General features: G+C 41.2%; 1 protein-coding gene across 4 annotated transcripts in view; it reads left to right on the forward strand.

The window, feature by feature from the left end:
• The window catches only part of LOC119580056, a gene marked incomplete at its 3' end in the record, with an annotated part of 26236 nt that extends 13258 nt beyond the window's left edge, over nt 1–12978 (forward strand). For 3 of the 4 annotated variants that reach the window (XM_037927958.1, XM_037927959.1, XM_037927957.1), the window contains 5 exon segments: nt 7017–7703; nt 8178–8323; nt 8744–8903; nt 12002–12172; nt 12773–12978. In XM_037927958.1, coding sequence (XP_037783886.1) covers nt 7023–7703; nt 8178–8323; nt 8744–8903; nt 12002–12172; nt 12773–12978 — 1364 coding nt within the window. 4 annotated transcript variants of the gene reach the window in all.
• Between the last annotated feature and the right edge of the window lie 1092 nt (nt 12979–14070).

A 14070-nucleotide genomic window follows, 5' to 3' on the forward strand; every position in this document is an offset into this window, starting at 1 on the left:
GTATGACACCCTCACAGTGTGCCATTATTTATTCATTCATTCTTATCTCCTCCTCCTCCTCCTCCTTCTTCTTCTTCTTTCTGTCTTTTTCTCCTTTTTCGTCTTCTTCTTTCTCTTTCTCTTCTTCTTCTTCTTCTTCTTCTTCTTCTTCTTATCTTTCTTTTCTTCATCTTTTTCCTTCTTCTTCTTCCTCTTCTTCTTCTTCTTCTTCTTCTTCTTCTTATCATCTTTATTTTCTTAATCTTTTTTCTTCTTCTCCTTCATCTTCTTCTCCTCCGTCTTCTTCTTCTTCTTCATCGTTTTTCTTTGCTCAGGTAAGGTGCGAATTGCAAAAGCCAAGGGAGTGATACTGACAATCCCGCGTGTGAATAAATAGATGCGTTGAGCTGAATGCAACATCAGGTAGTCATTTTGATGCGAGTTGAATAATTAAGGACTGTTTTGTGGGTTTGTAAAATAATATTGCGTCTCGAGGGTGATGTTATTTCGTGATATATGTGTGTTCTTTCCACGTGTGTGCAGTTGGTAGATGAGTCATTATTCGAAGATATACTTTTTGTCAGTCATTTATGCCCTTCAGGACGATTTTTATTTACGTGTAGACATTATGTTTGTTGGGGGTTACAAAATATATATTTAGATTGATATCGATGTATTTTTTTCTATCAGTTTATATCTGCGTTTCTGTATAAGAACATACACAAACAAGTGTGTGTGTGGATGTGTTTATGTCTGTCTGTCTATGTGTTTATATGCTTCTGTGTGTGTGTGTGAATATGTTTATGTCTGTCTGTCTATATGTGTTTATATGTGTCTCTCTGTGTGTGCGGATGTGTTAACGTCTCTACATGTATGCCCTGAGTACAGCACACACAATGTTGTTGCATCTTCGCTACAAGGAAGTAATATCATCAGAAGGGGCGTGGTCCTCAGAGGCCGTGAGTCTGATCTCGTCACTGCCACAACTGCCAAGGCCTTGTTCTTATAAGGTCAAAGAACAGTCTGTGGGTTAGTGCTCTCGTGGGTGCGGAGGAGACATAATCACAGACACTTAGATCTCTTAGGGAGAACACTAATGCCAGGGTGACTATGCCTGCCGTCACCTAGGGAACGGTATGGTCACGGTCCTGGGTTTCTGAAAGAAGATCTGAAAATCTGAGAGGTCGATCTTAGAAACGCAGGTGATCTTCGTGGCACCAAAAGGGGTCTCAGACTTTTTTCTGAAGGCCTTAGTGACACCGGGGCTGGTCTCTGAATTATTGCTTTACTGTAAAAGATGCAGGTCAGGTCAGAAATCGACCTGGTCTGGCTGAAGTCAGAAGTGTTGTCTGTCTGGTCGATTCACAGAGGATATACATTAAATCTGCGTTACCTTCATGATACCGTGTGTGTAGTGTGTGTTCTTTATGATAAACTATGCAGATAGACAATGGTGAGTGATGCTATGAGTGGCGCAGCTTCCTGATAACCGGCAACGAATAAAATAAGATATGTAATAGTGTTCACATGATTGTAACAATCGGAACAGGAAGTCACAATCACTTTAAATAACGGACGCATATATTTGTATACAGATACAAATGTATACGAGCAATTAGCTAACATCAAAATTAGTCAATCTAACAAAAAAAAACTATTGAAAGGGACTGGATAATCTCTGCAAATTTTCAACATAGTGACACATTAACAAACTTGTCCTGTGAAAATTAACTAATGGCCAAAAGTTTCGCTTCGAGAGTTGCACGCGAAATAAATCTCGGCACAGTTCAATATCCCGAAGGAACCATAAACAGTAAAGAAATGAATCTACACATTTGTCAGTTATTTTATGGTATTGCTACAGAGAAACGACCTCCCTGTTAAAGCTACCTAATGTCTCGATGATTATTTATTGCTGAAAAGCTTTTTTTTTTTCTTTTTTCTTTCTTTCTTTTATTATTTTGTTTTCGTTTTTTTTTTATCAACCTGTTCTTGGTTTGAGTAAGAATTGGGAAATTAAATTAGAGGGAGGTAAGGCATTGGCTATTGAATACATTAATGGAAAGAGTATATGCAGAAACACACACAAGTTTACATTTACACACACACGCTTATGTATTTGTTAACAGGATCATTATTTTCTCTGAACTGAAGACAAAATACCCAAATATTTACTTGTTTTTTTCGCCGGTAAGAAATTAAAAACTTATATCGTAAATGGTAATAGTGGCAATAATGCTTATGATAACGATAGAAGTGATATGATGATAGTAACGATAGAGGTTATAATGATAATAATAATAATAATAATAACAGTGATTATGATAAGAATGACAAGGATGATGATGAGAATAGTGGTGATTTCGATAATAATAATGATTATGATAACAATGATGATAATAATGATACCAAAGACAACGATAAGAATAACAACAATCAAAAAGTATCTAGTACCAATGATAATAAAAATGGTAATACTAACGATAACAATGATAACAGCAGCGTCAATAAATGGCAATAAATTCGCGCAGAAAAGACCAGTTGTAGCTGATTGCACAACCGCAGCGTAACCGAAGTGCTTCATAACCAGTTCGTTTGCGTCTTTTCTCATGGTGTGTGTGTTGGTATTTCTCAAAGAAAAGTAAATGAGGATGACGCTCGATTGGTTGTGTAAGATTATCGGTCACTGTGTCTTTCACTTTTTTCTCTCTCTCTAGAATATGTATATGTTTTTACTCTCGCTCTGTATGTCTGTCTGTCTGTATCTTTCTCTCTCGCTCTTTATCTATCTATCTGTCTGTCTGTCTATCTCTCTCTCCCTCTCCCTCCTGTTTTATCAGGTATCTTTATGTGCGTGTATGGCTCCGTTTATGTGTTTGTGTCTGTAATGCATTATGATACTGTAAAATTAATCTTTGTAAAAAGGAGGTTCTTCACCGACCTGACGAATGTTGGTCAGTGTAAAGTATAATTGTATTATTCGTATGTGTGTTTGTAAACGCTTACTGTCAATTCAAATGGACTAAAAATAAATAAATGAATAACATGGATGGTTCGTAATTCATGTCACGTCGTTTGCATTTGATAAGCGCATTTTTATAAATTCAGATATTTAATTCAGTATTTAAGTGAACACTATCGACATTTCTTAAGTAATGAAAACCAGCAGTTTTGATTACACAGAATTAAAAAGTGGAAATATGAAAAAGACATTAACCTACAGACCAGTTATTCTGTTATCATAGCTAGTTAGTTACAATAATATTAATAAAAAATAAATAAATAGGATAATAATAATAATGATAATAGTAAAGAAAACATTGACGGAATGGAATGGTGAACAATTTCCACGGATTGAAGCTGGCAAGGAAGTGTTACTATTTTCAGAAATTTACTGTAAATATCTTTTTTTGGGTTGTCAAGGAGTAGCTGTGATAGGCATTTGTATCTATTGCCAGAGAATAATCGTAGAAAAGTAGTTGATACTGCTGTCAGGGTATTTACTGCCAACAGCCACGAAATCCTATTCGGTAAAATACTTGATTAATATGTTGTCAGGAAGGAACTGCTGACATATGCCTGCTACTGTTGCCAATAAACCATTGTTGGCAGACCGAGGAAATTACTATTAGCAGAACACCTGTCGTTGGGAAAAGACCTCTGGCACCTTTTGAAGGGGGGGAGGGGGGGGGGCAGGGAGTCCATTACCTAACCCGCCCGGAATAAACCACGAGAGAGGGAGACGAGAGAGAGAAAGAGGGTAGCTGGGAGATGGGAATTTTTTCATTAATCGTTCGCTAATAAACATTGACTTGTTGCTTAGGTCAAGGAGGGGGATACAGTCAGTTCGGTTTTTGTTGTGAGAGATACCGCCCGTGTGGATAACGTGGGTAAGAAATGTTCTAAGTGAACGTAAATGTTTTAAGGGAAAGTAGATACATACAGGCAAGTGGACACGCTTTTGTAAACACACATTAATACTCTCGTTCGTCTCTTTCTGTCTGCCTATATGTACACGTATGTATAAAATCACGGCATCTTTCACACGAATACAAACGATCTTTCTCTAACGCTATCTGTATAAACACCGTTTAATGTACTCAGTCTTTCTATTGATCTATACACCTCTTTCTGTCTGCCTATATATAAATTCATGTCATATATCCCATTCACATGTACAAACAATCTGTCTCTAACTCCTTTAAAAAATCTTACATATATACCTAAACACTTTCATCTACTCATTCTGTCTGTTGATCTATATACCTCTTTCTATCTCCCTATATATACGTATACATATGGAATCACATTTACCCTACTCAGACGTGTGCAAACAATCTTTCTCTAACTCTAACCATCTATCTATCTATCTAAACACACTTTCATGTATTTAGTCTTCCTATTGATCTATATACCCATTTCTATCTGCCTTTATATACGTATATATATATATATATATATATATATATATATATATATATATATATATATATATATATATATGTATATATATATATATATATAATTACGTAATCTGTCCCCCTCACACGTGTACAAACAATCTTTCTCTAACTCTTTAACCATCTATCTTACCTATCTATCGCCGGGTCGTTGTTACTAAGAGGGCATGAAAATACCCCGCTGGGTTGCCAGTGTCAGCCCTCTGCCTTTATTTCTTTGTGTTTATGTTGGTTTGTCAGAGATTATTATCACCATTGCGATCATCTACATCATCGTTATTATTTTATCATCATCCTCATCATTTTTATCTACAGTATACAGTACCCTCTTCGTCGTCATCGTCATCACCATTGTCTATCTATATGCCATTTTCTCTGTCATATGACCTCAAAGTGAAACATGTCGAGTTTCAAGCAACAAAAGTAAATACGCACACGCACAAGCACACTCATTCTCACTCTCACTCACTCACTCACAAATACACACACACGCGCACACACACACACACACACCACACATACACACAAAACACACACTTCCACACGCATGACTGTATTTGCTATGTCTGTGTACACGTGGGCGCGCATGCACGTGCTTGCAAACCCCTTTCTTTTTGCTCCCATGTGCATGATATTGCATGCTCCTTTTATGAGCCAAATGTAAACGTTTCTGCCTGAACAAAGTATACATTGGGTCAAACAAAGGCCCCGGGAACTGTGTTTGCTTCTAGTGGTATACCGCGATACTTTTTATTGTGTTTGTCATTCTGTTTAGTCATGGGACTTTACCTGCGGTCTATTAGGTACCTATTTATGTGTTTATATGGGCGGTGTATCATAAAGGGGAATGTGTGTGTGTGTGTGTGTGTGTGTGTGTGTGTGTGTGTGTGTGTGTGTGTGTGTGTGTGTGTGTGTGTGTGTGTGTGTGTGTGTGTGTGTGTGTGTGTGTGTGTGTGTGTGTGTGTGTGTGTGTGTGTGTGTGTGTGTGTGTGTGTGTGTGTGTGTGTGTGTGTGCGGGCGCGCTTGTGTGTGTGTGTGTTTGTTGCTGTATGTTTTGCATTGATGTTTTATTTTGATTATATATTTGTGTCACTTTGGCAGGTCGATCTATTTCGCCAATAGTGCTTATATATAGAAAAAGTATGAATGAAAGTGAGAATCTTCAGTGCATGAGGGTTTTGAATATATCCTCGTTATAAATACATTGATCAGCAAGATTACAAAGCAGACAAACACACACACACACACACACACACACACACACACACACACACACACACACACACACACACACACACACACTCACACACACATAAACATATATATATATTTATATATATATATATATATTTATATATATATATACATATATATATTATATGTATATATTATATATATAATACATATATATATTATATATATATAATGTATATATACATATATATATATATACATAAATATATATTCTCAGACATGAACGAAAGGAGCCCTGACCTCCGTGACCTGTCGCCGTTATCTGCATGATTCTTGCCACGACCTTAGATAGTTTGAAGCTGACCGATGCAGTATTAATCTATTCCTCCGTCGCGATGTGTGTAGTTTCCATCGTTGTTTTGTTTTTGTTTATTCAGTCCTCCTTGGGTCACTTCTGCTTCCTTCCAGATCGGTAGATGTCCAGCTTTATATACGTCCTATTTCCAGAATATCTGATCATGTTTGATATGTGTATGTTTTGTATTCTCTCAAATGTATTTTTTTTTTCTGACGAATTTATAATCGAAAACAGTCAACTACGTCTTTTGCAATGTGAACCAATTCACTCGCATTCATACCTTTTCTACATTCGTCGCAATAAACACAGTTCCGTGCTTATATGTATATGTATATATGCACGCACACACACACACACACACACACACACACACACACACACACACGCACGTGTGTGTGTGTGTGTGTGTGTGTGTGTGTGTGTGTGTGTGCGTGTGTGTGTGTGCGTGTGTGTGTATGTATGTGTGTGTGTGTGTGTGTGTGTGTGTGTGTGTGTGTGTGTGTGTGTGTGTGTGTGTGTGTGTGTGTGTGTGTGCGTGCGTGCGTGTGTGTATACATGAATACGCTTATACGCCAATTGAGCACTGTAGCTTTTAGCTGGTAACTTGTGTCGACGCTTGGGAAGTGTCGCTGGAGTGTCCAGTGGTGTGAGACCGCTCACCTTTACAGAAAGAAGGTAGAGTCAGTGCCTGGGCAAAAGAATGTGAGGAGCGAGCTGTTGCCCATGCAGCAGGCTCCCCCTCTCCAGAGAAACGGCAGAGACCGGTACGGTTTAGCGCCAGCGGAGTCGCAGGAGTTGCCAGAACGAGGTCACAAGCGACAACGAACTGCCTCATGGACTCCAGCTCCGTATTTATCCTCACTCCAGCGACAGCGTCGACACAATACAGATAGTGGCAGTTACCAGTTATAAGCTGCAATGCTCAACTGGCGTAAAAGCGTAGCGCGAGAGCCCATCCTCACATTCTTTCGCACAGACAGAAAAGAGTCATTAATGCCAAATTTAAATTTGATCTCCCTTTCCAGGCGACCATGAAGATCTTAAAGTTCCGGCTGCGAAGCTTCGCCCTCCTGACGGTGGTGCTGACACTCACGCTCTTCCTCCTGAACCTGTCTCCCTCTGCTGTCAGCCAACACTTCTTCCGGTTGTCAGCGACCGACAGCCTTCCTTCGGCGAAGAATCAGTCCAAAACAGAATCAGCGGGAGCGCTGTTTAGCAAGAGAGTGTATTCGGATCCCTTCAAGGAGGCGGCGTCGCAAGGAGATAAGGATGCCGTGAATTCCAGCCGACAGGACGCGGGGGAAGGGGGTCCTGGAGACGAGGCAGCCCAGGAGGACGCGAAGAACCAACGAGAACCGAAGGGAAACGACACAGGTGACTCCGGAGAACGTACGAGGGAGAAAGAGGAACAAAACCCGGGCTCGCGAAACGGCGAAGCTTCGAAGACGAACAGCTCGGGAAGGATCGACGAGGCGGGAGGTTCGTACGTGCGACAGGGCATTGCAGACGGCGAGGAACACGACTCCTACGTGCAGGACTACCCCGACTACACCCCGGCTGAGTTCGTCGAGGTCCTGAAGACGAAGCTCTCCTCCAAAGTCAAGAAGCCCGCGAGAATCTCCGGCAAGGGGCGCGACGCGAGACCCCGGCCCGATGAGAAGTTCTCCCGCGAGGCGCTGCAGGAGAGGGCGCTCGAGTTTCCCGAGAAGTCGGTGAGGAATTCGAGGGCTTTGTCGATCCTGCCTTTCAGATATGTCTTTAGATGAGTCTAATTATATTTACTATACTGTAATACAAAGCAGGGAGTTACAAAGTAGGTCTTATTCTATACAGATGTATGTGAAAATTTAGTCTTGTTTTCATGTATTCTCCTGTAATATAAGCCTGGAATTATAAAGTAGGATCCGTTCTACTCATCGTTATTGTTCAACTTGAGTGAGAGAAACACCTAGGAGTCTAATACTGCAACTCAATAAACATAAAAGGCTACCCCTGTGCATACGAAGAAACGATAAAAAAATTACATTCTCTATACATCCATTTCTTGATTCCTTCTCCGTAAATATGAATAAACAAAAACAAAACAAAGCAAATAAAAAAAAGAATAAAAAAGAGAAACCAGAAAAAAAAATCATAGATATGTGAATTATACACTTTAATTAAACAAATTCCGTCCCTTTCCACAGCCCTTGCGGAAGTTCCTGGCTGAACAGGAGCGGCGAGTCAAGCATTTAAGAGGGACGTGCCCACACCTGCCTGCTCCTGACACCTCCCTCGACTCCAAGGGTCCGCCGCCTGGCCTCATGGATATACATAATCTTATATTCGACAGGTGGGCGTTGACTGTGTGTGTGTGTGTATGTGTGTGTGTGTGTGTGTGTGTGTGTGTGTGTGTGTGTGTGTGTGTGTGTGTGTGTGTGTGTGTGTGTGTGTGTGTGTGTGTGTGGAGTGTGTGTGTGTGAAAGAGAGAGAGAGAGAGAGAGAGAGAGAGAGAGAGAGAGAGAGAGAGAGAGAGAGAGAGAGAGAGAGAGAGAGAGAGAGAGAGAGAGAGTATGGCCACGTATGCATATGTTATACTCGTCTGTAATCCCCATATCATAAATCCGTCTCCTCATCTCACTCATACCACACACACACACACACAAACGTAACAGACGACCCTCTCCAAATCCTCACGAACAAACGCAGACAAGGAGACTCCACACCCTAACCCGAGAACTGTCTTGATCTTTCCATCCTTCTCCTTCCACAGAATAAACCTCCTGACGTTCTGCCCGGTGTACAAGGCCGCCAGCACCTCCTGGACCATCACCCTCCTCGAAATCGGCGGGTACAAGCGAGCCAAGAACATTCCCTTGCAGAAACTCGTCAGCCAAGTGTACCCCAAGATATCGAATCTCGCTGGACCCGCGGTGAGCTCTTGATGCGAAAGGCTTTTTATTTTTTACTTTATTTTTTTGTTATTATTTTTTTTAGGGGGGAAAGGGGATAGCTGATTTTTTTCAGGGGAAGGGAATTTTATTTACACTTATAAAGAAGGTCTTTTGTGATAGTGATTTGTGGAAAAAGTTGGAAATTATATAAATGTGTAGAGTGCTGGGATAACGGAGCTTCGAAGCGATCGTCTCGTGGAGGTTCACTGTGAGATAACGTGGGTGTTCATGTACTGCCCTTGTGTCTGAGTGTGCTTACACACACGTACACATATGTTACGTCAAGAGGGTGATAATGAGTTAATTTACAGGAAATCGTACAACACACACACACGCGCACACGCACGCATGCACGTACGCACGCATGCACGCACGCACGCACTCAGTCACTCACTCACTCACTCACTCACTCACTCACTCACTCACTCACTCACTCACTCACTCACTCACTCACACACACACACACACACACACACACACACACACACACACACACACACACACACACACACACACACACACACACACACAGAGAAGCAAAACAAACAAACACTCAAACATGCACACAGTTATTTCATACCACACACCCACATACACGCGATAACCCCCATAGACCCATACCCCATACCCTAACCACATACCCTAACCACATAGCATCAACAGCATATGATGTAGCTCCAACCAGCGCGGTGTTTCTGCATCAGCTGTTTTGTCGTCAGCTGTTTCTTCCGGACCCTTTCCCACGCTCAGGAAGGCCTGGCCGTCACGCGCTTCCCTTTTTGGACGAGTGTTTAGCGTAATTATGGAAGTAAAATCTCCTTTAACGAGGGACAGGTTGCTGCTTCGTTCCATGTTCTGAGTTTGGTGAAATTTGTGTTTGTTGAAATTATTCTATGTTTATTTGGTGAAATTTGTGTTTGTTGAAATTATTATTAATATTATTTTTTCGTTTTGGATTTTTCTGTTTCGAATATTTTGTTTGTTTGTGAAATATGTGTAGAAATAATACATTACTTCTCATGAGTATTTAAATAGTTGTATTAATGAGATAATACATTCATTTATACACGGGGTTGAATGAGATGTCATTCCTGTCCTCATGTTGTTGAACTGGGAAATGAGACACTTACACATACGTACCAGTGATTAGGTAAACATTATTGTTATTATTATTGTCGTCGTTGTTGTTATTGTTATTATTATTGTTGTTGTTGTCGTCGTTATTGCCTTATTGTTATAATAATAATAATAATTATTATTATTATTATTATTGTTGTCGTTCTTATTATTATTAATGTTATTATCTGCCATAACCAGTTTCTATAGCGATCTCGTATAGGAACAGGACAAAGCCAGAGCAAAAGAAGAAGCAGATTATTATTATTATTATTATTTGTATTATCACTGTTGCTGAGCGTCTCTGCCACTCTCTCTATCTCTTTCCCTTTCCCTTTCTCTTCCTCATCAACTCGTTATTGTTTTTTAAGGTGGAGTGTAGTCGAATCCAATCTCACCCATTCCTCTTTAGGTGTGTGTATGTGGATATGTGGATATGAGTATGTTTATTGCTCTGTTATTAGTCATTATTACTGTTGTTGTTATTGGTGGTGGTAGCGGAAGCGGCGGTTATTATATTATCACTATCATTAATGTAAGTCTGGTTATTACTACTCTTGTCATTATTATTAGTAATAGAGGACTTTTCATTAATAACTCAACTCTATAATAACATTAACTTCCTCCTTATCGCCAACATCACCACCACGCAAAGCTGCGTCTCCCAATCTCGTCTCAAGTTTTAAGGATACTCATATGGCAGATCCAAGGTTGGCTGACTGGTCTTCGTTTCCCTGTCGTAAAGCCAAGTAAAACGGGTTTTCTCTCGGGGCTGTTTCGACACTGCTGGGACAGAGAGGAGCTCGTGGTCGCGCTCTCTCTCTCTCTTTGCCTTGTCCTTTCCCTTTCTCTTCCTCTCAAACTCGTTTTTGTCCTCCTGGGGTGCGAGGTGCAGGCTCTGCAGGCGGGCTGAATCCGGACTCATCCTTCCCTTTGCACGTGTGGGAGGGTGCAATATGTACGTGTGTATGTTTACGTATGTGTGTATGTATGTACGTATGTATGAATGTATATATATATACACATATATATGTATATATACATATTCATACATACGTACATACATACACACGCACACACACACACACACACACACACACACACACACACACACACACACACACACACACACACACACACACACACACACACACACACACACACAGGTATAGATATGTGTATTTATATGTATATGTATATATACATATATATATATATATATATATCCATACATATATATATTCATGTATATGTGTATATATATGTATATATTATGTATATGTGTAGATGTATGTATATGTACATATTATGTATATTTATGGATATATGCACACACACACACACACACACACATGTATATATATATATATATATATATATATATATATATATATATATATATATATTGTGTGTGTGTGTGTGTGTGTGTGTGTGTGTGTGTGTGTGTGTGTCTGTGTGTGTGTGTGTGTGTGGGTATGTATGTATGTATGTATGTATGTATGTATGTATGTACATATGCATCCGCATGTGATCATTTGAGTGTGTTTATACAAAGGAGAGTACGTTTTAATTTTATATTTAGGTCTGCACAAGCTGCACTCCCCCCCCTCTCTCTCTCTCATTCTCTCTCTCTCTCTCTCTCTCTCTCTCTCTCTCTCTCCTCTCTCTCTCTCTCTCTCTCTCCTCTCTCTCTCTCTCTCCTCTCTCTCTCTCTCTCTCTCTCTCTCTCTCTCTCTCTCTCACTCTCTCTCTCTTCCTCCGCCTTCTCCCTTCCCCTCCCACCCTTCTCTCCCTTCCTCTCCCCCTTCCTCTCCCCCCCTTCCCTCCACCCGATATTCTCCAATTTCCTGTCCCCCCTCCCCCCCCCTTCCTCCCACAACCAAAGCCCCTTCCTTCAGCAGCCACGCCCTCAGACCGTCCTTCTGACCCACGCCCTCTGCTCTCTCCTCCTCCTCGTCCAGGTAGCCCGGAGGACGACCAAGTTCATGATCGTCCGCCACCCCTTCGAGCGCCTCCTCTCCTGCTTCAGGGACAAGTTCGAGTACGGGAAGAAATCCTATTACTACAAGCGCTACGGGGAGAAAATGGTCCGGCGGTACAGGGAGTTCCCCAAGTACGTCAGCGAGGGACAGGTGGGTCGCTGGGGTGTGTTTGATGGGGGTGGGGGGGTGGGGGGGGACTGGGATTGGTTTTGGGTTGGTAAGGGTAGTTTTAGGGTTGTTAAGGGTTGGTAAGATAGGTTTTGGTTGTTAAGGGTAGGCTCAGGGTTGTTAAGGACAGGTTTTAGGGTTAAGGGTAGGTTCAGGGTTGTTAAGGGTAGGTTCGGGGTTCTTAAGGGTTAGGTTTTGGGTTGTTGGGACAAGATTAGGATTGTTAGGATAGGTTCAGGGTTGTTAAAGACAGGTTTAGGATTATTAAGTGTAGGTTCAGGGTGGTTGTTGGGACAGGTTTACGGTTGTTAAACGAATTACCAAGAGAATTTTTTTTTTTTTTCTATCTTTCTTTTTTTGTCGAAATTTGTGTAGTTTGATAAGCATACAATCCACGTGCTTGGTACCTTATAGACAAACTCATTAAAAATAGATGTTCCCCGTAGAAGGCAATTGACATAATAACTAAAAACATTAAAAAAAATTAATTTGAATTCACTCTCTCCCCTCCCTTCCCTTCCTCTCCTCCACTCCCCCCGTCCTCCACCCACGTCCTCCCCCCTCCCCCTTCCCCTCCAACAGCTCGGCCTCCTACAAGAACAAGTCCGGAACAAGGTGATGGCAGGACTCCCCGTAGTCCTGAGGGGGAATCCCTTCGCTAGTCCTGTGGGGCCGACGTTCCTCGAGTTCGTGCAGTACGTGATCGACAGCAAACACGAGGACGAGCACTGGAGGACCTACTACAGCCACTGCTCTCCGTGTCTTATGGATTATGACTTCGTTCTCAGGTCAGAGAGGTCGTGGGGTGTCGTATATTTTTTAAACACAATACACATACACAACCCCACGAACACACGCGCGCACACTTTCCAACGCCCGGCGCTCCAAACAAAAACCCCAAACACAACACACCACCACACACACACACACACACACCACCCACCAAACCACACCCACCCACACACGCCCCAACATATTTTTGGGGGGTTTTGGGTGTTTATGTTTTTCTTTCTTGTTTCTTTTTTGGGTTCCATTAATCAAGCTAATTAATGAATGTAGTAGAACTGTTGGCCCTTGCATTGCGTTAATTCAAGAACAGCGAAGAGAATATAAGTAAGATACATAATATGATGCAGGTTAAGTGAGTATGTGTCTGTGTGCGCGCGTGTGTGTGGGCGAGTGGGTATAAACAAGTGATAAAATTTCGAGTTTAACGATGTGTAGTATTCTGCGCGTGAAAAACAAACCAAAGCAAAAAACGAAAATGGAAGATGAAAACAACCACAATAAAAAAATGACATAAAATCGTTTATCCTTCATTTCTTATTGTGGCTGTTTTTTTTTTTTTTTTTTTTTTTTTTGGGGGGATGTACTGTGGAAAGTCTTTTTTATTTATCTATCCTACGAATAATAAGATTTTTAAGTGTGCGTCCTTTTGAAAAAGGTACAGGGGCCATCATTTAATGTGCTGTTTCATATTTTATTATTTTTTATGTTTTTTATTCTGTTACTAAAATTTTTTTTTTTGATATGGATATCATTTTGATATTGTGGGTATTATCTCTCTCTCTCTCTCCCCCTCCTTCTCTCCTTCTCTTCTCTCCTCTTCTCTCTCTCTCCCCCCTTCTCTCTCTCTCTTCTCTCTCTCTCTCTCTTTCTCTCTCTCTCTCCTTTCTCATCTCTCTCTCTCTCTCTCTCTCTTCCTCTCTCTCTCTCTCTCTCTCTCTCCCCTCTCTCTCTCCTCCTTCCTCCCCTCTCCTCTCTCTCCCTCCTTCTCCTTCTCTTCTCTTTTCTCTCCTTTTCCTCCTCCTTCTCTCTCTCTCCTCTCTCTCTCTTTTCTCTCTCTCTTTTTCTCTTCTTCTCTCTCTTCTCTCTCTCTC

The sequence above is a fragment of the Penaeus monodon genome, chromosome 13, assembly GCF_015228065.2.
Source record: "Penaeus monodon isolate SGIC_2016 chromosome 13, NSTDA_Pmon_1, whole genome shotgun sequence".
NCBI lineage: Eukaryota > Metazoa > Arthropoda > Malacostraca > Decapoda > Penaeidae > Penaeus > Penaeus monodon.